At 40.0% G+C, this 27,185-nt stretch overlaps 1 protein-coding gene across 1 annotated transcript in view; it reads right to left on the bottom strand.

Moving 5' to 3' along the window:
• The window catches only part of LOC136678630 (A disintegrin and metalloproteinase with thrombospondin motifs 3-like), a 135,929-nt gene extending 112,966 nt beyond the window's left edge, over nt 1–22,963 (bottom strand). The window contains exons 1-3 of the mRNA XM_066656695.1: nt 22,834–22,963; nt 21,691–21,712; nt 19,280–19,686 (exon numbers count right to left, since the gene is read on the bottom strand). Coding sequence (XP_066512792.1) covers nt 19,280–19,686; nt 21,691–21,712; nt 22,834–22,902 — 498 coding nt within the window. The 5' untranslated portion in view covers nt 22,903–22,963. The remainder of the gene's footprint in view (nt 1–19,279; nt 19,687–21,690; nt 21,713–22,833) is intronic.
• Nucleotides 22,964–27,185: the final 4,222 nt, after the last annotated feature.

Here is a 27,185-nt window from a genome sequence, read left to right on the forward strand (position 1 = left end):
TGAAAAATATATATATATATATTTTATCTATATTTGTATGTCATACTAGCGTCATTTTCATTCCTGTCTTCTTCCTTCTCTCTGCTTTGTTCTGATTTTTCTGCATTCATTTATTTTAATCCCGCATGCTTTTGTTGTTGTTTTCATTAGCCATGTGCTCCCCTTCGTCCTTGTGTTCACTTAGCCACATCCTTGTCACGTGTCCTTTGATTGTTGTCCAGGTGTTCTGTGTTTTTCCCCATTATAAGGGGAAATATCTTCCTGTTTCACTGGTTGTCGTTTTTTTTTTTTTTTTGAGTGCTTTTTATCCAGCGTTTCAGTTTTTCCATCTAAATCACCTTTGTGCTTGTCATTAAAACCATCTCTGCATTTACATCTGCTGTCTTATGTTTGTATTCTTGAATAGAGCTTGACAGTACCTGTCCAGGGACCTGGAGGTTGTGAGTTCGAGTCCCGCTCAGGGTGACTGTCTGTGAGGAGTGTGGTGTGTTCTCTCTGTGTCTGCGTGGGTTTCCTCCGGGTGACTGTCTGTGAGGAGTGTGGTGTTTTTTCTCTGTGTCTGCGTGGGTTTCCTCCGGGTGGCTGTTTGTGAGGAGTGTGGTGTGTTCTCCCTGTGTACGTGTGGGTTTCCCCCGGGTGCTCCAGTTTCCTCCCACGGTCCAGGTAGGCTCCGGCCTCACCATGGTTTCAGACAATGAATGAATTAAGTAATTAATCAGGGAGTATAAGAAATGTATAGATACAAAATTTGGATCTAAATCAACAGAGGAAAGTGTATAGATTGTCAGGAACATCCGACACTACTCAACTAGACAGTGTTTCGAGAGGAACAGGGGGTGACATCTGCATTTCAATCTAGAGACATTTCTCAGAAAATAGCCCTGGAAACTGGTTAGTGGTGTGTATTCAATGAAAATGGTGTTAATGCATTAGCAAAAACAATGCTGACTGATTATGTCTCTCAACTACAGAGATGTAGGGAAAAACGTATATATTCAGATGCATCATTCAAAAAGATAATGATGATGAAGATGCATTATTCATCACCATATTTTACAGCTGAGTCCATGACCTGTCCACTTCAACCACCACCACCACCAACATTTGTGTTGTGTGCATAGTTAATTGGTTGGTGGTGGTGGTGGTTGAAGTGGAGAGGTCATGGACTCAGCTGTAAAATATTTCACTCACACTTCAAGACAATTGTAGAATCTTTGTAAAGGTGCACAGAAGTGGTTCTGGAGGCTTATGATTGCTCAGTACCTCACTAAGCCTACAGTCGGTATTTGTACAGATAATAAAACAAGGATAACTGCAAATATCCAGTTTTATCACACACACAGCTGTTATCAAGTCTGCAAGTAAAGTGTGCATTTTACACCCTTGAAAACAACTAAATATTTTAGTTCATAAACAAAAAGCACACAAATCCTCAGGCGTAAGGTTTTGCTCTCATGGCTGCAGTGATTGATATATCTTTCACACCACGGTCATATGCAGTTCTCTAAAGTATATGTACACATGCCCTTGTTCTGTGAATGTGTCACTGAGTGCGACTGTGAGGAAGCGTGTTTGTGTGTGTGTGTGTGTGTGTGTGTAGGGTGTGTGCACACTGACCTCCTTGCTCTTTTAAAGCAGCTCTTTTAGCCAGAGCCCCAGCCCCAGAGATGGCCTCATGTACACAGACCAGCCTCTCAGAGCTGGGCCTTGGAATGTGCTGGAAGACTAGCGCTCTCTCTCTCTCTCTCCCTTCATCATGGCAGACATGTGTTCCTCTCTCTCTCTCTCTCTCTCTCTCTCTCTCTCTCTCTCTCTCTCTCTCTCTCTCTCTCTCTCTCTCTGTCTCTCTCTCTCCCTTCATCATAGCAGACATATGTGCTCCTGTCTGTTGCTCTCTGTCCATCCTAATATATTTGCTCCTCTTTTTCTCTCTCTCTCTGTCTGTAACTCTCTCTCTCTCTCTCTCTCTCTCTCTCACTCTCTCTCTCTCTCTCTTTCTCTCTCTCTCTCCCTTCATCATAGCAGACATATGTGCTCCTGTCTGTTGCTCTCTGTCCATCCTAATATATTTGCTCCTCTCTTTCTCTCTCTCTCTCTGTCTCTCTCTCGCTCTATCTCTCTCTGTCTCTCTCCTTCACTAACAAGCCCCATCAATACTCACCCACTCCAACAAGCCTCGATGGAAGCAATGTGATTTCTCCTAATTTGCACTTTATAAGGACATCTGACCGAGAGCTCAGTAGAGAACTGTGAGTTTTTGCCCCACTTCAATCACTCTTTTTCTCACTGAAGAGCACAAATACAAAAATACAGTTACCACCCTTACCAACTATTCACCAAGAACAATTGCCCACATGCCCAAGGCAAGTGAAGTGCGAATGTGGGAAGACAGCTGTATAAATTCCACACAAATTACGATCCCACACCCCAGTGAAATGAGTGAGAAGTCGTTTCGAGTCGGTTGAGTTTGACCCATTCATACCCACAATTCAAAACAACAAAATCTTTTATCAACAGACTCAACCCATGCCTTTAGAAACATCACAGGTGGGAGTTATAGTTAGCCTGCGTATTTGTCTGCTAGTTCTGAGCTTTGGCTTTTCATTTGGAACTCTGCTTTTGTGTTGTGACAACACATCGGTGCAGATACAGAGCGCTTGATACGGTCAAAGGGTTCTGGGGGAAATTAATCCCTTCCATTCTCTACGCTTGTGGGGCCTTCTTACCCATGCCTGCTCCAGATTTGCTCCGCTAACCGTGAGCAACTGAGGACTCTTGAGTGGCAGGAGACCCCCATACAGCTCCACGCAGTTCTGACTAAACAGAAACTGATAGAAAATAGAGCAGGTATTTTTGGCTTTCACAGAGCCGAGCTTATCTCTTTCTTAGCAGCCCAGCGGAGCTTATAATAGTGGCTCCTGAGATACACATTCAAATGTCAGCTCATACCACCTTTGGAATATTTCCGTAAACTGTTATACTACCAACTCATTTAAAAGAACACTATTTTTTTCTCCTTTGCTCCCCCTAGAGTTCCATAATGTAATTCACATTTACAGCACTGTCCTGAAATCTAGGGGAGAGGTAGTGTTACCTACCCTCCTCCACAAGGTACATAGTGTAGTTTCTGCAGAGCTGAGCCCAGAGAATCAGTGACAGAGGCCCTATTCTCTTTATTACAGGCCAGTGAATCATCGCAGTAAATTTGAAGCTGTAACTTTAAGGTCAAAATATTACCTAGTGCTCCTTTAAGTGGACACAGGTTTTCAAATTCACACACAGCTTTTACCATCTCCACCGGAAAGTGTCTCCCACTAAAATGAACCTGCCAATAGTCATGAACCTAACCTCAAGGGTCCAGAAGGGTCCATATAAACCTGACCTCTCTAATGTTAATGTAGCAGAACACAGTCAAATCCTTCACACAATGTCCCTTCACACAAAGAAAAGTAGATGTTACTGAAACGAAGAGAAGACAAACTGTCTTGGACGCCCTTCTTGGGGTGAGGTTTATCTTTTATAGAAGACAACTGTCATCTGACTGTTTATCAGGGGTCTTTCATTCACAAACCCAGACACTGTGGCTCTAGGCCCCACTCACTGTTCTACTGCTGTAGATTCATAATCTGGGTCTCTCTTAAACCCTCACCAGGAAGTCTAGAGCTTTGCGAGGTGTAAGGAATGAGCTGGTCTTAATTATCCCTCTCCAAACCCGAGGCAGGGAGCCCCCCACCCGCTCTTAAATAGAAAGTTAATATGCAATGATCACTCTTACACTCAAACCCAAGACGTGAGGCAGAGATGTTTTCGTATGCCCATAACTGTTGAAGACTGAGTCATGTGCTCCTGGGAAAGGCCAGTTAATAGAGCCAGGATAAAACACCACAGTTCTGCTCTGATTATTACTGTGTAGGAAGGGTTTTCCTTTCAACTCAACACATTACGGGTCAGCAAACCCATTTTACCACAGGCCTGCACCCACAACCTGGGATAAATGGGTCACCTGGATTCTTAATAAACTATGTCCAAAAGGTTTGTAAAAACCTTTTCTCATGAAAGAAGTACTTTCTTCCACTACTTAAAGATGAACCTATTGCTGGCAAAGGTGTTCAACTGTGCACAAACTGGTATAAGAAAGCTTTGCTGATAGAACTGGACTCTCAGGAGCAGCTGGTGTGTGTGCAAGTTCAAATTCAAAGACTTTTCAAGAGTTACGAAGACCTAAGACTAAATACTGCAGGACCAAAGACTAAATATGGTAGTACTGAAAACCTACAGCAAAAGGAATTTAAACTGAAATGCATCTGTTTTTACTGAAGATTACAGAGTGGCAGCAGAGAAACGCATGCTATAAATTTAGGCCAATAATGGGCTGCATGTGGTAGCTGTTTAAAATTTTCAGACGCACAATATTAGTAAGGTATCGTAAACGTGCAGATGTTAAAGCTCCTAGCTAAGGCCAAGACTAAATGTGATGACCGTAAACAATTAGATGAGTTAATTGTGTGCCGTCCTACCTTATCGTCCTTATCATTCCTTCACTTTGAAATAAGACCACACGGTATGTTTTTATATGTCCTGCCTAACTCAGAAAACACTGAATAAAACGAGCTGTTCTGATTTTGCTCCGCTTCTTATGAAGAGTACAATGCCTTTAGAACTGTCCTGCCTTCTCATTTGAGTCTGTCCAATCACAGCGCCGGACCTCAAAGATGAGAGTGGAGGGGGAAAAAGGACCGAGAGATTAAAATCCAGCTTCTGCTCCTCACTCCTGTGACTCATTCTCATTTAAAAGGAAAGGCGCTGAAACTGGTCATTCTGACCAGGGCTGTTTAGACAGGGAGAGAATGGTGCTGTGTTGTTTGATCTTTGTGTCGTTTAGAGCAAAGCATGTCACAGACAATTCATTAAGACTCCAGGTGCTGCGCTAAACTGTGGAAAAACTTATAATATGTCCCCTTTAACATACTCAAGTTCACTGTGTTACTCCTTTGTAGTCTTCTCTTGCTGTTTTACTTGGCTGTCCACGGAAAATGTCCTGTTCACTCAGCCTTCTCAGCAAAATCAGGGGCTGTTTTTATCAAAGCAATCATGTCTTAAATGATCTCTCTATCATATATATATATATATATATTTTCGAAGTACACAGCCTGATCTTAAGTGAAAGACCCCCACCCCCATGAGTTCACAATGTTTGCTTCATTTCATATGGCTTTTCAATGCAGATGCACTCATATTTCCAATGTCAAATGTCTGCTTATTTGCTTTGTCTTGTTGAAGCCAGTCTTTGTAGTCATCGTATCTCAGCCACCACATGTTTAGCAAATAATTTCCAGGCATTCTGATGTATTATAATATGACAGTGACTGATATTCAGTCTACACAAACTAAAATACTCTCTAAGCTAAAGCTAACAGTGAGAGACTAACTAACTGATCCCTCAAATAAATTCCCAAAGTTGTGGGTCACAAATGATCTGCTACCACAACAAGAGGTGACAGTGTAAAAGAAGAAATAAATTAAAATAGGAAAAAATGAGCTACAGGGTTTATCTGGAGTGCTACATAATGAATATGTAATGGTTCTAAGGCTGTATAAACCAGAGAGTCCGATGAGCTCAGAGCTGTCTGGACACCCAACATGCCTAGCATTCCATAACTGGCCAAAGAGAACACATGCTACAGAAACGTCTAGAAAACAACCTAGGGATATGTGGGATTGTGGCGAGTAGATTCATGTAAAATCTTAGCACATGCTTTAAGCAGTTTTCAAGTCTACGTCCAAGTTAGAACAAAAAAAGGTAATAAACCATCAGTCAGGCGGCACTGTTGCCAATTCACAGGCCAAATACAGCAACGAGGGGCTTGCTGTGAGGTGGACAAAGGCAGGTGACTGGACACAGCCTGGCCGTCCCCTAAACGGCAGTGTTCCTCAAAAAGGGATCAAGCGTTCTGTGTTCCATCAGCTTTAATATTCCCAGCATCAGGGCCGGCCAAGCAGACACCCGTCTGGCCAACACAAACATATGGGATTCAGCTGAAGGGGTCCAGTTTTCTAAGACGGCCCTCCAGTATGAACTTCTTAAGGAGGCGCTATGAACGCGCTTTAAAAAAAGGCTCCGCCACCTTCGAAAAAAAAAAAAACTACCCAAGACACTGCCACCTTTCACCCTCCACATTTCAAGGCATATTTGGTTTAGAAATGTGTGCAAACCTTCGTCATCATTACCTGCCATTTTCATCCCTCCTTAAAAAGGAACCTTAAGCAAAAAAAATTACACAGACCAATTTCTCTCCAAGAGAGAAGAAAAAACACCCATCCCACAGATGAGAAAGAAGAAGCACCTCTGTCTTTCTGCATCTCAATAAACACGAGTACAAGTGTTTCAAGGGGTCTAATGAAAATGAAGATAATAAACGTCTACTTTACAGTGATTCAAACATGACTCCTTGATTTATTTAAAAAAGAACCCATATCCCAATGAGCTGTAACCAGAGCAAATCTTTCTTCAGAAAACATATTTGATCAAAACAATCCAATGTAAGCTGCAAAAAAATAACAGCCGCAGTTCGCACCCTCATTTTCGTTTCCAACATGGGAATAAAGTCTGTGTCATTCATTATTTTTGTGTTTTTAAGAGAAAAAGAAACATAAATTAAAAAATAAAAAAAAAGAGCAAACATTTCCCCAGAGCTCTGAGTGGTGGTGAGCCTTTACTGGTTAAACCAAAAATAAACCAAGTGCTGCTGCTGAATAGAGCCAATGTGCAAAGCAACAACAGAAAGCGTAGGCTGGTGTTTGAAATTTGGAGAGGCTGTGATTAAAAATGCATAAATATAAATATATCAATAAAAAAAAGTGCCTGGTACACAGCTAGACCTCGTGCCTTGGTTTTCTGTTTAAGCAAACTTAAAGCAGCAGCTTGGCTCTGCATATCCTTGGGCACCTCCCCTACTGGACCTCAAAACCGTAAACCAAAACAGCTCAGGGGTCAGGCCTCTGCAACAGGCCAGCTCCTCGGCTGAATCAACAAGGCACATCAATAACTATTAGTGAATACACCTTTTGTGCCTGGTTGCACTTCACGGGGGAAAAGAAACTGGCTCCACTTCGCTCCAAATCAAAGAGAACTTTTTTTTTAGTCTTGAATGTGTTAAAATCTCTTCTTGAATTTGCAAGAAATTCTTAATATGGGATAAAAAGGGATAAGAAATATCATTAATATACTGTCAGCCTTTAGAAGGCAATGTGTAATTCTGTAATCCTTCTCTAGCTAAAGTCATTAAACCAATTAAATATGGCACTTAATAAAATGTAATATCTAGTCAGTGCTACCTTTGCCTTTGGAAGATAACAGTATGCAAAGGTTTAGACACCTACTAAGCCCATACTTTGCCACATTTGCCTTCAGAAGATGCTGGTACCAAATTCTAGCTGAAATTATATAGCTGTGGTAAAGAAAACTGATAGGAAATACAAGGAAACAAATGAAGGCATATCACAACTTGTAAATGGTGGTCAGCTGGGAGCCTGTTTTAGGAGATACTTACACACTGTTCCTTACAAAACACTTCCAGTTCTGTGATATCCTTCAGACATGTTGCATGCACAGCATGTTTATTATCTACTGACAGATTTTCAGGGAAGTTCATGTCAGGACTTCGGCTTGCATTTCTTGCGGCAGGTCAGGGTGGATCTTGTCGCATGGTGTTCCTTGCCCTGTTGCAGATGTCAGCCTGTTTACAGCTTCAGAATCTACAGTGACATGTGCCACAATAGTTTTCAAACATCACTGATTTTTACTGTAATCCACTGGCTCCAAGTATAACAGACCAACACTAGTGCTTAAACTGGTTTAATGTGTTTATGAAGCCCCAGTGTCTGTAAATGTGTTAAAAAAAAAACGGTCTCTGACCTGTATGTGACCAGTATGACCTCTCTCTCTCTCTCTGTCTGTCTCTCTCTCTCTCTCTCTGTCTGTCTCTCTCTCTCTCTCTCTGTCTGTCTCTCTCTCTCTCTCTCTGTCTGCCTCTCTCTCTCTCTCTCTCTCTCTCTGTCTGTCTCTCTCTCTCTCTGTCTGTCTCTCTCTCTCTCTCTCTCTCTCTCTCTCTCTCTCTCTTTCTCTCTCTATCTCTTTCTTTCTCTCTCTCTCTGTCTCTCTCTCTCTCTCTCTCTCTCTCTCTCTCTCTCTCTCTCTCTCTCTCTCTCTCTCTCTCTCTGCTCATGGCAGAAAAATAGCATCTGTCATTTTTTAAGACAATGGAGAGAACTCTAAACATTCAAAAGCATGAACCGAGGTGAAGATATTGATCTATCCCTGCTCCATAGGTAACATTGACTTATTTTTGCTGTGTCAGAGAATTTGGAAATATCTCCAAATTCAGCAGACAGTTATCTGCATTACTGTAAGTGCTACAAAACCAAACATTAAATCAAACAGTGAATAAAAATTTAAAGACAAGTTCTACTTCAGCCATGTTCAAACATTATACTCTTCCACCTCAAAATACATGGAGATCGTGAACGTAAACAACCCAGAGAGAATTTTTGTGTTTCCCCACACTGCCAAAATTATTGGTGGAGGACTTCGCAAGTTGGAAGTGCTTTGTGTTTTTGGGCTTTTTTTATTATGTAGGCTTTAGTTAGCTTCAGTGTTTGATTTGTATTTTTAGCACAAGGGCAGATAATCAGCTGACAGATTGTAAGGGTAATTTTAACCTGCTAAACCATTCGTAAAGCAACACTGTGTAGTTTTACATTACAACTACAGCTTCAAAACCATTGTGACGATTCCCTAACCTGTAATAGGAAGTGAACTCTGCTACTCTGCGCACAGCACTGCAGAAACTGCACTACGTCATTTTGAAGGATGGTAGGAAACCAACAGTGAATAACACTCCTCAACTGGGAAGACATAAACAACCAAACCAATAGTGTTGCTTTAACAGTGGCAATCAAGACTAATTCAAGTCTGATGCTTAACAGTAGTAACATTACCATATTTTTAGATCATCTGCTCTAAAGGTTATGTTTGTGTTCTTTTGCTTCAAAAAACCATGTCTTTTTGGGATGTGCAACTGCTTACAAGCAACTTTAGAGGTAGACATTTCAGTTTACGTCAAGAATTTAGGGCCTAATTTTTTTTCTTGTCACAAAAGCAAACGCTTTAACTGTTGTAGACAGTTATTGGGATTTGATGTTTTTTTTAAGTCTGTGAGTTTGCGCCTTTAAAGAACAGCTTAACAGATTACACCACTCTACGGTTTGACAAAAAGAGGGAACTTTTAAAAGGTGCTGCTTCAAAGAGCAGGTGCTTCTTAAGAAATGTGCAGATAAATGCTCTCTGTTATAACCTCCCATCTAGCAAAAGCAGCTTGTTTGTCAAAGTAGCTTGGAGAAGTGGAAGGCACTTTGTGTACTTAGCACCTCTTGAGTGAGGTAACAGTTAACATTAAGCGTGGCGGGCTTCCCGAGGGTCTCGATTTAGGTCAATTATTCTTCCCTGCCTCATGTGCCAGGAGCGTCTCCCATGGTCCAAACTTTACCTGATTTTAGTCATGGATGCTGAAAGGAGTCATTGAGTCGAGCCAATTTTTGGTGAAAAATGTGTTCTCCCCAGATGGCTGCCTTTAGAGTTCAGAGAGCCAGTGCTTTACATAAAAACTGCAGAGTTCACAAAGTTCGTACGTTGGTAAGGGTTGCAGGGACAGGCCAGTTAAAATGTTCCTTTAAAGATGCAGTAAATACACTCAGAAGTGCACAGCAGCCTGAGGAACTCTCTCCCTCACTTTCTAGAGCAGACTCCTCAGGTCTCTAATAGTTTCTCTGTATAAAACTTTCCTTTAAATTTTCCTTTCTTTCTTGTTTCAGGCAATAACACCAAGTGATCAGGCAGCAGTCACTGCTGAAATACCAATTAGCCAAACTCAGACATCAGCTGGAGCTGCACATCACTGCCACTTAGCAGTAGATTAACGCAGCAGAACTTCAGGGAAACTTCCTTTGATGGCCAAGCAGAATAAACACAAAAAAAATCAGCTGCAGAAATCTACACGTGACTGAGCAGCCAGTCGCTGCAGCACAGATCTTCTGACTACTTCTATTTTTTAACACAAGCCACAGTACGCTACTGTGTCCATACATCTATCAGTGTAATATATTCAGTCCAAAATTTTATTACAGGGTTAACATTAAGTTTAAATCCCACTGTCTTTCAGCTACTTTAAGGTACACACAACAAAATTACACACTTTAAAAAAGACGAGATAAACAGTGACACCTCAGGTAGTGTTCCTGCCACATGGCTGGGGTTCTGGATTCAGCCCCCAACATGGGTCACTGTCTGTGAGGGATTTAGCATGTTTTCTCCATGTCTTCGTGGGTTTCCTCCAGGTGCTCCGGTGCTGTGAGTTTGTCCACAGATGTGTGAATGATTTGTGTGAATGTGTGATGCCCTGTGATGGGCTGGTGCCATGCCCAATGGATGTTCCTGCCTTGATCTCAGTGATTTTGTATAGGCTATGGACCCAGCCCTGATCAGAATGAAGCAGTTATAGAAGATGCTTTATGCCAGGCATCAGCAAGAGGTGTGATGAAAGTGATGAAAGAATGAGATTAAACATGATATAAATGGTTAATGTTTTTTCCCTAATTGCTGCTGCACTGTGTCATAAAGATTATGAAAGAATATGTATTTAGTGTTTTTAAATGTTATATGATATGATATGATATGATATGATATGATATATCAAACACATCTGTCCTAACTGAAGAAAAACATGACTGCATCGCAATTTTGTACTACACACTAATACTATACTGTATGTACTATGTACTAACCTTAAAAATGTCAGTTTGGCGGTACACAAAATAATTGCATAAAACAAAATACACTGTTTCTTACTACACATGCCATACTAAACTGCAGCTGCAAGCTGTCCACCATTTTTTTCAAAGTTCTTAAATACCTCCCTCCACACTTCGTAGTGCATAGTGTAGGTCAAAAAGTAATGATCTCAGCATCAAAATAGTGCATTGCTTGTCAGATAGTAAAATAATGTGTGTTCAATATAAGCTTAACGTTCCTCTGTCCACCGTTTAATGCACTGTCTGTGTGTCGTAATAGTAGATTTATAATCTGTGACGTGCTTTATGTAGGGAGTAAAGCACTGTTTGTGACAGCCAACATTTTCCAGACATGAGAAGCTCCTCCATTTCTATTTTCAAATGGATTGCGGGACCATATTGTCCATCGTTTCCATACTCAAATATCAACTGATTCTAAGTATGCACTGGATTTTTTGAGAAACTCAATTTTGAAACGTGATTATACTACATATTACATACTCAAACACTAGTTAGAATTAGTGTTAAGTGCCCAATTGGGACACAGCTAATGTTGTGGGAAAAAAATGTGCAGATCAGAACACCACTCTTGAGGTAATGTGAACTCCTTCCTGTTTTTCCTTTGTAGGTCATGGACCATGGTTCCACGTCTGTGGTAGAGCTTTGCAGAAGGCACTAGCATGACATAACAGGTCAGAGGTGACTTCCAATGCTCTCCATTTGCATTGCACTTAAGCGCAAATGTAAATAAACGGTAGTCCACTAAGCACCGAGTAATGATCAGACAAATGACAGCCCTGGTTTATAGCAGTGGATAAGCAGAAGCTGCCAAAAAGTCTCAGAAAGACCCTACAAACAGCATCGATTTTAACACTAAACTCTTTGTGTTCCTCCAGAGGAATGCTAGGCATGAACTGGGCAAGGGAAACAGGTTCAAAGGCTTCTCTGTATCAGCACGTGAATCAGAGGGACATGGATCAGAGGGACGTGGACAGTGCGGACAAGTAAAATTGCTCTGGGTTCCAGTCGGCCGACTGAACAGCGCCTCACCTCTGCCAGTCATTAGCAGCACTAAGCTCTGGACAAAAGGTGCGGTTTGGGCGCCGAGGGCTCTGGCTCGTGCCCAGCTGTTTGTGTGAAGCCCTGCCAGAGTGTGTAGAAAAGTGCCTCAGATCATCAGCTCACACAGGGCAGCATCCCTCAGCACTCTGGGCCTGGAGCACTGCAGAACACATAAAAGAATTGGCCGCCAGTAATAGCAACTGCCATATTAACCTGAAGCATGGAGCCATGGCCAGCGTCTCTGCACCAGGAGAGCCATATTAGCCCAAAGCATGCAGCCACAACTAAGGGTCTCTGCACTAAGACAGTTACATTATCTCAAGGCATGGAGCCATAGTTAAGCGTCTCTGCTACCCTGTGCACCAGGATAGCCCTTTTTAACTCAAAGCATAAATCTATGGCCAGAGTCTCTACACTGGGAGAGCCATATTAGCCCAAAGCATGGAGCCTTGGCCAAGGTCTCTGCACCAGGAGACCCATTTTAACCCAAAGCATGGAGCCATGGCTAAGGGTCTCTGAACGACGGCAGCCATTTTAACTCAAAGCCTAAAGTCATGAGCAGGGTGTCTAAAATAGGAGAGCCACACTTGCCCAAAGCAACGAACCATATGTTAGGCTCTCTGAACCAGGATAGCCATATTAGCCCAAAGCATGAAGCAATGGCTGTGAGGTCTGCACTGGGAGAGCAATTTTAACACAGGAAAAAAAGCTTATAAAAACCAATATTACCAAATGCTAGCGCAATTTCTCAGAAAACTGCATTACATATTTTCCACCATCATTCATTTAAATATCAGTTTGAAAATAATCCCCAAGATGAAAGCAATTCCACTGTTATCTGTGTAATACTTCAGTGAAATACTACAACCTCAAAAGCCAGAGCCTGTAGGTTGCAAGAAGTGCCAAATTTGATAAGGACCATTTGACTGACATGCAAACCAGCCAATCACAGACGGTTTAGCATAACACACCCCTTAACAAAGACAGAAATGCTACAAAATATTCACCTTTTATACCCATTGAATGCTGTGATGGCCAAGAACTAAGCATTCTTCATTTAAAAAATCCTGTTTACAACCTCAAACCTAATATCAGTTAAATTCATTAAATCTGATACAAATTGATCTAAAAATTGCAGTGTATTTGTCAGAGTTGAAGGGTTAACCATAGCTCCTAAGTGTAATAACTATCTTTGCGTCTATCTAAGCAAGTTGCATCACCAGTGAGTCATTTTCTGGTGTTTATTTCTTCCAGTTCTTCAGCTGGCATTCTGGGATTTTGCAGACTTGCATGGCAGGAACAGAAGTGTTACATCATTCTGAAAACTTCATTTTCTTCACTTTCTCAAAGGAATGTTCACAGCCTTGAAACATGCTTGTCTCGCATGAACTAGATTACTCCTCCCTGAGCTCCTCCTCCACAGGGGTTCTAACCATCTCAACATCTCCCCCCTGGGCTCCAGCATTGGGAGGAAGTATCCACTTCATAGGCCCAATCGCCCAGGCTTCACACAGACTTCCAGACCTGCGGCAGCTGTAATTAACAACAGTGAAAAACACACCTAGAAAAGACAGAGTGCCACTTTACATCAAAGCCTGGCCACAAGAGCACCGTTTGATCCGAGATGGTGGTGGTGCAAACCCTTGGGACACAAAGACCTTCATGTGTTTGTATAAACTGATGTTTTCAGATGGCATGTATAAGGCAACAACAAAATGTTAGTTTAATTCCATTAATTCAAATTGTAATTTTTCCAAACAATGCTTATATATCTACATGTTTATCTATCATATCTTTCAAAAGTCACATGGAGGACAACCTACTGATAGTCAGCATCAAAGACAATGCATATTTATAGAGTATAATGCACATATTACCTGACTATATGAATGTTCATCCAACGTTTCTTCTGAAATGAAAGGTTTAACAGGGAGTGTGTCCTCCAATTAATGCAGTAACAAATTCACTCCAACCAGACTCTGTTCTCTTTAACCAAAATTTAATATACGTCCAAATGTTTGAAGAAATTGGTTATAATTCAGCAAACTTAAAAAGCACTCATCGTGGACACAGGGATTTAATTGTGCACAATCTGTTAAAAAAAAGACCAAAATGAAATGGAACGCTCTGTATCAGAAGTACTTTCCTAGACTAGATGAGTATATAACGCCCCGGCATTGGGCTGTGGATCAGTGGAATGATGGCGCTCAATCCAATGTTTAACTCATCCAACATCAATACTTGATTTCACTAACAATCTCACAGGGAATTGCAAATAAAACCTCACATCTATGTGCCAAAATCTAGTGTGTGAATCCTTCCCAGAAAAGTCGAAGCTGTTCCTGGAATGAACACTCTATTAACACTTTTAATTTCAGAACAAATGTTCGATCAACTGTTTTTTCTTATATACTGTCCACATAGTGTATCAGGCACTGTACCAATCATATAATTCAGAACAACAAACAGCAGAAGAGCTTTTGTTTTCATTTGTTGTACTTCTAACTTCCGAGGTCACGTTCCTGAATAATTGCAACATACTGAATACAAATATAAATAATTAAGAATGACTCTCATTTCATAACTGACAGCTCTTTGTGGGTTGATGAACTGCACTGGTGGTGCAAAAAATATACAAATGAGGCAATAACTTACATCATACAAAGCTGAAGAGACAGAAATAGAGTCATATGCCCCATGCTACAGCAGTCATTTGTCTAATTTTGTGACAGTGATGTCCAACCAAAGCATTGAGATGGTTTCTCTAGGCCACTGATTCTGCTAAAGCTTTGCTACACTTGATCCCTAATTTTCATCAATCACGGTGTATATCTTAGAAAGTCAGCACACCGAGAAGAGCGAGGAGAGAGTGTGTGTGAGAGAGAGAGAGAGAGAGAGAGAGAGAGAGAGAGAGAGAGAGAAAGAGAGTGAGTAATTTGATTAGATTCATTTAATTTAAATAGATATGCAATTCATTGTGTGCTGTGCTTTTAAAAGTCAACTTAGTGTCAGGAGAATTCAACACCACTGGCAACCACCCCAACCTCTACTGACCCCAAGCCACAGTCAGCTGACAGTTTCCCACACTGTCAGCTTTTTTCAAATGTGTAGCTTTTCCAGCTGTGTGGCTATTTCATGTTAATAACCGTATTGATAAAACTTTTAAACTAAACTTTTATATTGAGATTAAACATTAAAACAGTTTAACACTGGGTGGGCAACAAAACATCACAATAAATAGTCACAAAGCATTCGATGCCTGGAAATGACAAGTGAAAAAAAAAAATGCTGCAAGAAGATCGAAAGCAAATAAACCCCTACTGTCTCCTAAATAATGTGAAACCCAATAAACAAGGAACGTCCCTGGACGTTCAAAATAGGTCTAAATGTAGTCTGTCCTTCAAGGACATATTTTAAACATCAATGGACGTCCAAAATCCATCTTAATAAGTTAGTTAAGTGGTGACCAATCGATAACGTCAGTGGACGTCCAAAACGCGTTTTATACAATTTATTTCGGGACCAATTAATAACATCAATGGACGTACAAAATACATCCAATAGTCGTCTTTTCAATGTCTGTGTTTGGACGTCTTTTCAACTTTCATTTTCAACCTTAAGAGAACGTTGATTAGACGGCAGTCATTACGTTATTGCAACATTGAATCAACGGCTAATTCATTCATTCATTCATTCATTATCTGTAACCCTTATCCAATTCAGGGTCGCGGTGGGTCCAGAGCCTACCTGGAATTATTGGGCGCAAGGCGGGAATACACCCTGTAGGGGGCGCCAGTCCTTCACAGGGCACAGCTAATTGTTTACTGGGATATTAAATACAGAGAAACTACTTAGATAACAGTGGTTAGAAACTCATAAAACAGTAAATTGATTATAACACCCATTAACATGCCTCACAAATAAAAAATCACATTAATGGCTCAGATTAAGCTTCTTTTCTGTAGCAATAGATGTGTGAAAAATTTGGTGTGACCACACATTTAATAGTTCAGCATTGGAAAAACTGCAGAGTTATACAAATGCCTTGGGGTCCCACTTATTAAATGTACAGAGCTGCTGTCTTTTGTAGTGTTTTGCCTGAGAGTTGAGAGGTTGATAAGCTGGGTTTTTAGTGACTCAGAGGTCATCATTATCACAAAACTATTTCTCTGTCCTTTGCTCAGTAACAAGGGACTCATACTGCACTTTGCTGTGTGCTGTAATGCAGAAATGATGCTGTAATTTCTGCTGTAGTAATTATCTGCAGTGTTCACTTGTGATTTTGCTCTTTCCTAAGAGAAAAATATCTGAGACGACTTTTTTAATGGTGCCCCAAATTGCAAACAGTGATCCAATTCATTCTGAATCCTGGACTGGACATATAAGAACTTTATACATATTTACTTCTGCTTAATTAAAAGCTCTTAACAGGCCATTTAACTTTAAATGAAAAATATTGAATATAAAGTTGACAGATCTTTTTCACTAGGGCTCTGCTGTCATTCAAACATGCATTCTGTTAGCAATAGGAGATTTACTAATAAGACATAATGATTTTATATGATAAAGTGTAGGCACTGATATTTCTGATTCTAATCTTTTACATCCTGACTCTCTGGAAGTTTACAGAGTTTGACAATCTTCAGTTTATCCTCTGTACAATGCTCCCAAACCTCAGTAACATCATCCGGGCTGGTGTTTAGCTGAGGAACACAGCTCTCTAGCCACAGTCTTGTCCAAACCCCCAAGGACTGAGAGCTACAGCTCATTTGTCAGTGTCCTGGAGCCACCCGAGGTTCACTCAACTCTGCTATCAATTTGGACATTTGCCCCAGGCGTGTGGTGTGTTGTAAGGAAGTTAAAGGCCTGGAAGAAAATGCAGCTTTCTCTCTTCTCCCTGTCTCTAAAGTAAACTGATCTGAACCCAGTCTGCTACAAAATTTAAGCAGTGAGGAGCTAAATTACATGCAATCGTAAAATCTCTGCGGGGAGGCACCAAGAAAGTTGCAATTGATTTTTCCAGTGTTTATGTAGCCGCACCCAGCACATTTTACAAGGATTGATTTTTTTTTCTTTTTAGTGTTTGATGTATCACAGATAGAAATTCAGGGTAAAATTTGTTCAAATGTAACATTACTGAAATTTTTTGCTGTTTTCATGCTAAATTTATCAATTTCTTGCTAAATTCAAAAAGGTCAGTTCTTAAACGAATAATGACTGTTATTATTCAAGCTGATCACAGTTATTTTCACATTCATAGGATTTGACAATTATACTGTGTCTCATCAAACACAAAGAAAACTGGGCTCATAAAATGAATAAAAATAAATCATTTATCTGTTTTCATTATTTGTTAGCTTTGTAGCATTGTCATTGTTAGGAGGTGCATGTATGTGTTTCTAGGTCAAACTCTATATGTCCAAATCTCTACAGATATCCTTATCAAAATTTGGGAATTCAGCGACTGTAATGTTCACCCATTGCTAAACAAAGCCATTCAGCTGCACTTGTGCCATCCCCATAGAAAAGCAAGCCAACAGAATGGGACGCTCTAAAGTAGCAGCCCATGAGCCCGCTGTAACAATACTCAATGCTAATTGTCAACCAGAGGGGTATAAATTCTCCCAGCATTGGTCTATGCAGCATTGACATATGGACGGGGGGTTTCATCAAGAACTAATCACTAAGAATCAGTACCTGACCTCAACATTTTGAATGTGGCTGAATGCAATCAAATCCTCACAGGAGTGATCCAACTTCCTTTCTAGAAAGTGGAATGTGTTACTGCGGCCAAACGGGGGGAACGTACCAGTTAATGCCCTTAATTTCAGAAGAAAAATCAGTGTTTACAAACTTTTAGCCATTTAGTGTAAGTAGCAAAAATTTTATGACTGTGGCCACCTGGGTGCAGATGTACTACATTTCTAAGATTGTTAACCACACAGTAAAAATTGTAAGCTGTAAAAGCAGGAAACATGCCTCAATGAGCTGAACACCATACCACCGTTCAGAAAAAAAATAAAGTTTACGAGCAGGGTATATGTTGCGTAAAGAGGAAGTTAAGTCTGCAGTCTGCATATTTCATGGGGGAGGTAAGCCTAACAGGCAGGAGGTTTCTTGTGACTTTGCAACATTCTCTATAGACGACAAACTCCCCAAACCATAACCAAATCGTAAAAGAAATCCACCCAATCTGATGCGCCAACCACAGACGTCAAGTTCAGCATTTTAACAGAGGAACAAACGTTATGGTATGACTTAATCAGTTCCAGGTCACTTATGCTTTACAAAGACTCATGTTACAATCCCAATATTATCTTAATTCAACCCCTTGACCTCTGGGATTATTATTCACTTACACATGTAATGAAGGACCTGCTTCATTATTTAGTAATTATAATTGAAGCCATGGGAAAGTCATGTAGTTATTAGACTCAAGAACTGAAAAAGTTTACCTTAATCTCAATAGGTCCAGCAGTTATTGGACGGTCTCACCTTTTATAAACAAATATAAACCTACGGCCTAATGCGGAGAATATCAGAAACTACTGCACACTGCTATGGTTACATTTTTTGTTTTGGCGAGAGTGTCCTTTTAAAGCTTCTTTAAAATTAGTGGGCGTTTTCACACCTGCACTTTGTAGTCTGATTAAATTTGACTCATTTATTTACACCTTTGTTGCGATTCATTTGTGCAGGTGTTAAAGAAGTAATCACACTCAGATGCAGACCAAAACACACCGAGACCCTTGAGAGGAGGTGGTCTCAGCCTGGTCCCAATCGAACTCTGAAGCAGTTTGTTTGTGGTGAGAATGTGATCCGTCCTCGATTTGACCCAAATATCAGGTAAACTCCTCAAGTTTGAGATAAATGGCTCAACACAGGAGCTTCTTCCTGTATGAACTTTCTTGCTCCCGCCCCATAAATGTCTGACCAACAAGCGAAGAGAACATTCTCACGTGGTTTGTTGTGACGCATTTTGGTGCACTTTGATTTATCACTGTGTGAAAACAAACTAACAAAGTTTACAATCTCGTGAATTGAATCGGACCAGCACAAACAAACTATGGGTGTGAAAACACATTAAATATTCATGTTATAAAACAGTCATAATACTGGCAATGAGAATACTGTGCTAAAATATTTGAATATGGTCACCTATTTGTTGGAGACCCACTCTGTGAAGCATACGCTGATTCATTTATGGTCTACAAAGAAATATGATACTTTGTTATGTGAGCAGCTTTTTATAGAAACAAACGTAAGAATTATAAATAGTAACTTTTATAAATATGTTTTCCTACTTTTAGCAGCTGAAATGACTTCCTGCTTGTTTAAGGACGTTGAAATGTAACCATAAATTTAAACTCACAAGGCCATCACAGTTGTTGATGGCGACGGAAGCTCCGGGGACGTCGGTGATGTCTCCGATGAAGGTGCAGTCCGTCTTCAGGAGCTCTCTCCTCAGAATCCTCTCTGTGTGAGTGTTGTTCTCTGTGGCATTTCCAGGGGCCTCTATCTCGTCGTGCCACTCCACCATGGCACCCGGGGCCACCAGCCTCCTGTTAGGCTGCAGCCGAAGGTGGAACTCTTTCCCAAAGGCTGTTATGTTGAAGAACAGCCGTTCTCCTGCAGGAGCAGAGTCGGAGCCCAGAAGGATGTCACGCTTTACACGCTGCTTGTGATTGGCTGAGAGGAGATGGGAGAGGAAGTGGCCCTCAGAGTCGGTGCTGATGGGTTTGACCAGGCCGTACTCCTTCAAACGGCTTTTCAAGAAATCTGAGGTGTCAGCAATAAGAGAGGGAGAGTGATTCATAACTTGTCTGTTGGAGCAATAGCCTGTATCAACACTTTTGAAACACGTTCTAAGATAACCACTAAAATAATTGTACATTTTTTGACATGTTTTGAAAATAACAGCTTTCACTGTGATTTCAGTGGAAAGGTTTAATTGTAAACAGAACAAATAAACAGAAAAATACAGAATTACTTTAACACTGCCTGTAACATTTTTTATGTTAAGAAAGTTACTTTGTTTCCTTAAAGAAACACAAGGTTCTATTGTGGTGCTAGATTCAAGAAACAATGCACGAAACAAGCTAATTTAATTCCAATTTAATTTTCCACTAGAGAGAATGGTCACATAAAGTTGAAGTGTTTTATCCGTTTTATTGCTTCTGTCAATTGTTTGCAGCATTTTACTGAAGGGAAATTAGAGGCTCTTCAACAGTTTCTTTTCAAAGCAACTTTCCACTAATTCTTGGCCTGGCTCTTTGACACATGAATGATGGTTTGCATGCAGGTAAGCATCTGACACAGGGAAAAAAAAAAGGAAAGGATCCTGGAGCCAAAGGCCTTGTGTGCCTTGTAATTTGCCTGCGGTACCTTTGGCAATGTGCGAAATAAAAGCAGATGTTATTGTTTGACATGTTGTAAGTTCGGTGAAATTGCATGCTTTGCTTCCTAGCACAGTCTGGTTTTGGGAGCACTGCCGTGAAAAAAATATGTATCAAAGCTCTTTGGTCTTTGGATTTCAGGCCTACTGTCAAAAAGTGAGCAAAAATACTTCCAATGGGAAATCCTAATTCCTGTCAAATACTATGATTGTCTTTTTTTACAGTCGACTATTTACTGGAATATGAATGAGTCACAAGGGTTCAAGGGACTGAATATCCAGTTATTGGCTGGCAACTCTTGGTTGTACCAGCAGGAAAGAAAAACACCATTATCCTGTTCTCAGTGAAAATCTGACAATATTCTCAACCACTGTCGTTGAAGAAATTCACAAAAAGCTCTGAAGAAAGATGCACTGCCGCTTTAAAGCTGTTTCCAGTTTTCATTTAAAGTGCAAATGAGTTGCAGGTAAAATATGAAGTCTCAGAATCAAAACCCGTTAAAGATCTCTGGCCACTGAGTGTGCATGTCTTCTCAGAACAGCCTTGTCCAGTATAGCATGCTAAATATTAAGTAGCAGCCAGGAAGTTTTATTTAATGCTTTGTCTCATCTCAAATCTAGAAAAAATATAGATGGATCATTGGCGTCCATGTTTTTGGAACCAATACTTTGAATTACAACGCAGGAGGGAAAAAAATTACACCACAAACGTTTGGCCTCATCTTATAAAGTTTTCAACTCTCAACAATTGAAATGGTTGGAGGGGTCCAAAACCAACTGAACATTCAGGACTGTACTTCACAAGGTTTTGGCAGATGCCAAGGTTAAAGTGTGTAAGAACATTTCTCTGCATTCAGTCATGTGAGTCTAAGCGAGGTAAAGTACTGATGCTGGATGATTGGTTCTGGACCACAAACAACACTCCAGCTTGCTTCAAATGTACCGGATGGAGCTGCATCACTCCAAATAAGAGAGTTTCACTGCTTCACTGCTGCACAGCTTGCTTGAGGGACCTTATAATCCTCCAGCCAACATTTAGCATCGGGAATTGTACATTTACATTCATGTGCAGCAGTGAATGAACGTGAAAAAAAAAAAACGAAAGTCACTCCTTACCAGAAGTGTCTACTAACTTTTGAACATACAGTGCAAAATATATCCTGCTCACAGTCACAACTTTTTCCTGATCTCATACAGTGGCACACTGTCCTCTTCCCTCCTGGCATTCAGTAAACTCATTCACACTCCCTTGTTTAATCTAAATCTTCCATCACATTTTACTAGCATTTCCTTCTCAAACCGAGCAATGTGTAAGTAACACACTGGCTCTAAATCTCAATGAAAGTCTCAAGTTACGTAGTAGTCAGGATAGAGGAGATTTGCCTTACCTTCTTTATTGGTGTCACCAGCCTGAAAGAGAGCAGAGAATGAGTCTGTAAATGTTTGCAATGCTAGGAAATGTTCAGCATTGCAGATAATGGATGGATAGATATAGAAAAGTTCATTTACAGAGCATGTATACGTATGCACAGCATAAACCACAGTTAGGTTTATATAAAGGATTTATACTATAGAAAAGGTGCAGTAAAATATGCAGAAAAAGCCATCACTGTAGAGGCACTCAGAACAATAAACCAGAAACGTAACTGGACCAGGAGAGCTCAAACTTGACCAGGCACCTTCCAAAACCACATTGATGTGTGTGTGGAAATGTGGCAGGTGTTTAACTTTCGATTTCACACCTGTTTATAAGCATGAGGAATGAATGGGTTAGTAGGCAGGCTGATAGGGGTTTGTTAACACTGATTTATAGAAGAGAATGAGCTGAAAATAAAAAAGTACCTATCTTTACTATGTCTACAAGAGTGCAGCTTAACACAGCAGCGGGGTTTTCATTCACTCGAGGCGGCCAGAGTGGCCACATAAGGCGGATTGTAGCGTAAGTTAATGAGGTTAATCTGCCAAAGTCCTGAGGAAACACCCCGCTCTTTCAAAGACCCGATTCAAGCGCGGAGATGAATGAAAAACGGTACACAGGCACAATTATGGCCCGAAGATACAAGCTGAAGGGCGGTTATTGTGCTGGTGGGACGTTTCATTCACCTCTGAATCCATATATTACACACTTATTGTCCAATAGAAAGCAACTTAAAGGGAGCTTTGTGTTGTGTACTTTGAATAACATTAGAATATTACAAAATTACTGCCCTAAGTTAGAGTCTGAAAGGCATTTATTTTGTGGCGTTTCAGTTCGCTTCTCTTTTGAATCAATAAATGACCGTTGGTCAACGACAGGTTTGGGTTGTGGACAGTGATTCAAATTTAACTGACGTTTCAAATCGTTTAAAAGCAAAGAGAGACACTGGGGCTCAGTGATAGCGTTGTGTGTTAGATTTCATTCACGTTTGAATTAAGGTTCACAACTTGTTTTTATCATAGGAATGTTGTTCCTGAATATTTCCCGTCAAACTGTGTCGCTCGCCGGGCACCTTTCCTCACTAAAAAACAGAAAAGTGAAGTGTGTCACTTACCAAAACGGCTGAAGTCAAATGTATTAGGACTGCAACAAGCAGAACCCTGAATGACAGCAGCGCAACCATGACGGAGAGTCCGGCTCTTACTTTCCTCAGCGTCAAAAGGCAACTTTAGTCCAACTTTCTCCCTTCTATAAGCGATTTTTTTCTATGTCGTCCTCAAAAGCGACAAATGTGTCCGCTAACAGAGCCAGTATCTCTCAGACAGTGTCTCACTCATCTGTCTCTTCTTTTACAACCTCAGTGAAATCTGCAGCCACTGAACATTCAACTCAAAAACTTACTCCAAAGACGTAGTAAATTACGTAAGTTCAGTGTTGCAGCACTTGGGTCAAATGTAACTTTTTTCTTTCTATTTGTTTTAGTATTTGCTCCAAAAACTATGTCCTAACAGTCTGTGAATCTAAGATAATGTATACTGGCCGGACAGAGCCGTGAGTAAGTGTGTGTGTGTGTGTGTATGTGAGTGCGTGTGTGTGTGTTTGAGCTCTTTTTGCTGCTCACTCCACTCCCGCTTTAATAAACTACAGACCAGCCCCGGCGTGACGTCACATTCTTACTGGACCTGGCGTAGACTATAACACATGGTCAAAAAAAAGTGTGTGTGTGTGTGTGTGTGTGTGTGTGTGCGAGAGAGAGAGAGAGAGAGAGAGAGAAGAAAATGTAAAATATGGAAATAGAAAAAAGGAGAAGAGTATATGGAAATAGAAAACGTTGGCACTTTTGTCCAAGTGAACTGTTAAGGTTCGGACTCGTTGGGTCAGGTCCTGCGTCTCTCCTGCTCTTCTGCCTTGTAAGAGTCTGGATATGTCCCTTATTTGTTTGTTACCATTTTTTCTTACACAAGAGCTGTATGTAAACTAAAAATGTTAACTGAGTTATTTTAATGTGTAAATTATGTAAATGAAATAACAAAGCTAGTTTAAGTCTGTATTTTTAATTTCTATTCATTTGTTGTTGCATTAGAGCTTAAACATGTAGATTAAGGCTTTAAAGTTCCAGTAGCATAAAGCTATCTGACAGAACCAAGATGAAACCTAGCGCTGTACAGCTAAGTAAGCTAACGGAGCTTACCCTACTGACACTTTGTTTGTTCGTTCTGTGTGTTTCCTTTGACATATGTCCAGAATTCGACATTTTCATTCAATTTAATATAGCTTATCGATTTGGTTAACCTAATATGAGTAATCCTAATATTTGCTGTCAAACTGAGCACTAACTTTGATTTGCTTTTCAGAGGCTACAGTCCACAAAAGTTTCAAATATTAAATTACGTTTGAATCAGTTAGCCTAAAGCTAGCAAGACACTCTTGTTTTGTTGCTATAATAAATTATGTATGCTAACACTGCTAACACAATGTATCTCAAATGTACTTTCTTTTGTTTGTTGTTTATTTGAGAAGATACAGAGCTGTTACTTTAGACATTCAACCTTAAAATATGTTGCAAATCTAGCAATGAAGAGAACAGTGTCTCCTGTCATATCCTCCTAGGAGCTATCGTTTTATTGCTTGGCATTTTGTGAGGAATATTGCAAAATACTCTATGTATTCTGTAACACTTTGCCCTATGTTACTTTTTTGAAGTGACAAGATTTTGCCAAGTTTTGATGTTGTATATTTTGCCATTTCATACACATTTTAGTTTATATAAACTGTCTTGAGGTTTCTCTCAACAAATCTCCAGATTTTCTCGTCCAGTGACTGAACTGTTTTTGATGTCATATGGAGGACCACCTGGAAAAAGTCAGAAATCTAAAGCTGAGGTGAGTTTTGCTCAAAGGGACTTGCACTGACCCAGATGTGATATGAGCTTGCTGTACAATGTTTGAAAACATTTAAGAAATTATGCATGTAATTATTTATTCCTTTACTTATCTTTGGGGTCACAGCTGAGTTGAATTTTAGAGCAAAGAGGAAAAACATCTGAGATGACAGACTGAGTGGTTGCTGTTTAGATTCATTATTGAGACTAAGCCAAATGAGCAGCGGCATGGATAGACAGTATCTGACATTTTTCCAAACAGAACTTCAGCTTCTGGCAGTGTTTTAACAATTTCTTCCCTTGTAGTAATCTCAGGAAAATATGGATATTCTCCCTCAGAAACGACTGACTTTTGTTTTACTGCTGACTTTAAGAGCATACTAATCTGAGCTTTTCTCTGTTTCTTTGTCATTTTTTGATGCTTAATTATTACAATATGGTTTGTTTTTTTCATCTGTCTGACATGTCTGAATGCATCCTGATTATTGCTGCTAGTTTTACAGTATACACAAGGCTGAAGTTTAAGCTGTTTTCTGTGAGTAACCAGAGGGTTTGTTATAATGTATTTACTCCATTAATGTTATAAAATCTTTTATATTTCATAAGACACATCACAACACACATCAGCAATCAACATTTCATGGTGGACAATCTGAAGTTTAATAATAACCCAGTAAATGTTATGAACCAATTAAACGACTAGCCATAATAATAAAAGATCAATGCACCCCTTGCTTGTAACCCTTTAAACTGCCTAGGCCACAGATATGTCTATATTATAGTTTAATGTGGTATTTTACCCTTAAATACAACAAAATAAATGACTTTTATTTGATAATATATTGCAAACCATGCTCCTAGAACCAATCAACACAGATACAGTGCAACAAATCATTGTTAACATATTGACAATTAGATATATGTCAGGTATTAAACATCTTATGTTATTTGTACTGATTTTGAAAACCAGAGATGTGAACCTGTTTTCAGATCAGTTAACATTCAGGTATTCAGTTAAGTGTTTTTGTTTCTGCTTTCTTGGATATGGCTTCATTTCTTAGAATCATTTGCCACTGTAATCTCAGTTGCAAATTTAAAATTATGGTATTGTGACAGTCTCCATATGAACTATGTTTCTTTTTCATGCCTCAGTTTAGTTCCTCTGTGTCTAAATTGTACTGCATCTCTGGTTGATGTACAGTGTGTTTTGGAAAGGCAAGTCTAGATCCACTGCAAACTGCTCAGAAGGCCTCTGCCAAAGAATATATGATACAAGCAAAATACTCCATGGTTTTTCAATTTAATGTCGAGGCTGAATAGTTGTGAAACCAACAAAAAAAAAAGGTCTCAAGATCTTATACTTGTCATGAAGAGTGTTTCTAAAAATATGGTTGACTTCTCCATGGAAGAAATGGATAGTCACTGAAAAAGTCAATGATTTTTCTCTCCCTTTGGTTCCTGGCTGCTGTCCAAAATGTGACTGGTCTTTCTCTAAGAAGTGGGGATGAAATTCCAGCAGTATTGTTATCGTTGATTAAAAGGGGTGCTTGGGGGTCCTGAGAATGCCTCTCCCCTCAGGTCAGCATGACCCTTACCATTTTTATTGGGGACTAAAACTGAATGTCAGCACCTCCTTTGTTTCCTGTCTGTGGTTCCTTCAAAAACAGCCCCCCACGTATCCGCTACACGTTTAATACGGCTGTAAAGTGCTCAATGAACCAATGAAAAACTGTTGAGGCTGTGTTAACAGTAAGAACCACGTTGTTAATTTCCGTATGTTCAAAGTAGTTACTTTTGAAAATGCGGCAGTTTTTTTTTCCTCTATACTGTAGATACCACTTCTGCAGAAAAAAAAGTTACGGTAAAGTACTGTATTTTTTGTTTATGGATGAAGGATATAGAACTTCTACGTGTTATGGTCCTTCAAACTGGTCCTGTGGGATCCAGATGTTTTATCCATCCATTCTGGATCTATCAACTATTGTTTTAATGATTCTTTTGAATTGAAAGGGTTTATTTAGATTGGTATATGACATTGCTTGGAAAAATGTATCTGTAGTCATCAGTGTGGATCAGAGCATATTCTGATTTTCTAGATAAAAATAAACTGAATATTCTGTAAAGAAAACACTTCTGTGCATTATTTGCAGAACGTAACATATTTAGAAAATGTGCATAAATTAAGTTATGGCTTATTGTATAGGTATATGTTGTATTTTGTAAAATATATTGCGCTCAAATGTATTTAAAACTAGCTCCTCAAGTGGGGGATGTGTCAACAGTTAGAGTAAATGCCGGATAGGCAGTTTAACCAAATGTTTAGCGTTGACATTTTGTCATCCAGAAGTTTGTATTTTTGAGTGGACTGACTTGTGGTAGGTGAGGGTGCTGGTCAGACCCCACACTTAGGCAGTTTTCAGGGGGTTGGCCTTGCTGAAATCACAGAGGCAGAGCGGGTGGATGTGAAACAGGATGAATGTTGTGCCGCTGTCTTGCTACGGTTCCACGTTTGTTTCAGGACAAAAAAACGAGGACAACAATGGGGCAAAGGCATGCCAGAGTCACAATGAACATCTTACTGACCA

The sequence above is a fragment of the Hoplias malabaricus genome, chromosome Y (assembly GCF_029633855.1).
Source record: "Hoplias malabaricus isolate fHopMal1 chromosome Y, fHopMal1.hap1, whole genome shotgun sequence".
Classification (NCBI taxonomy): domain Eukaryota; kingdom Metazoa; phylum Chordata; class Actinopteri; order Characiformes; family Erythrinidae; genus Hoplias; species Hoplias malabaricus.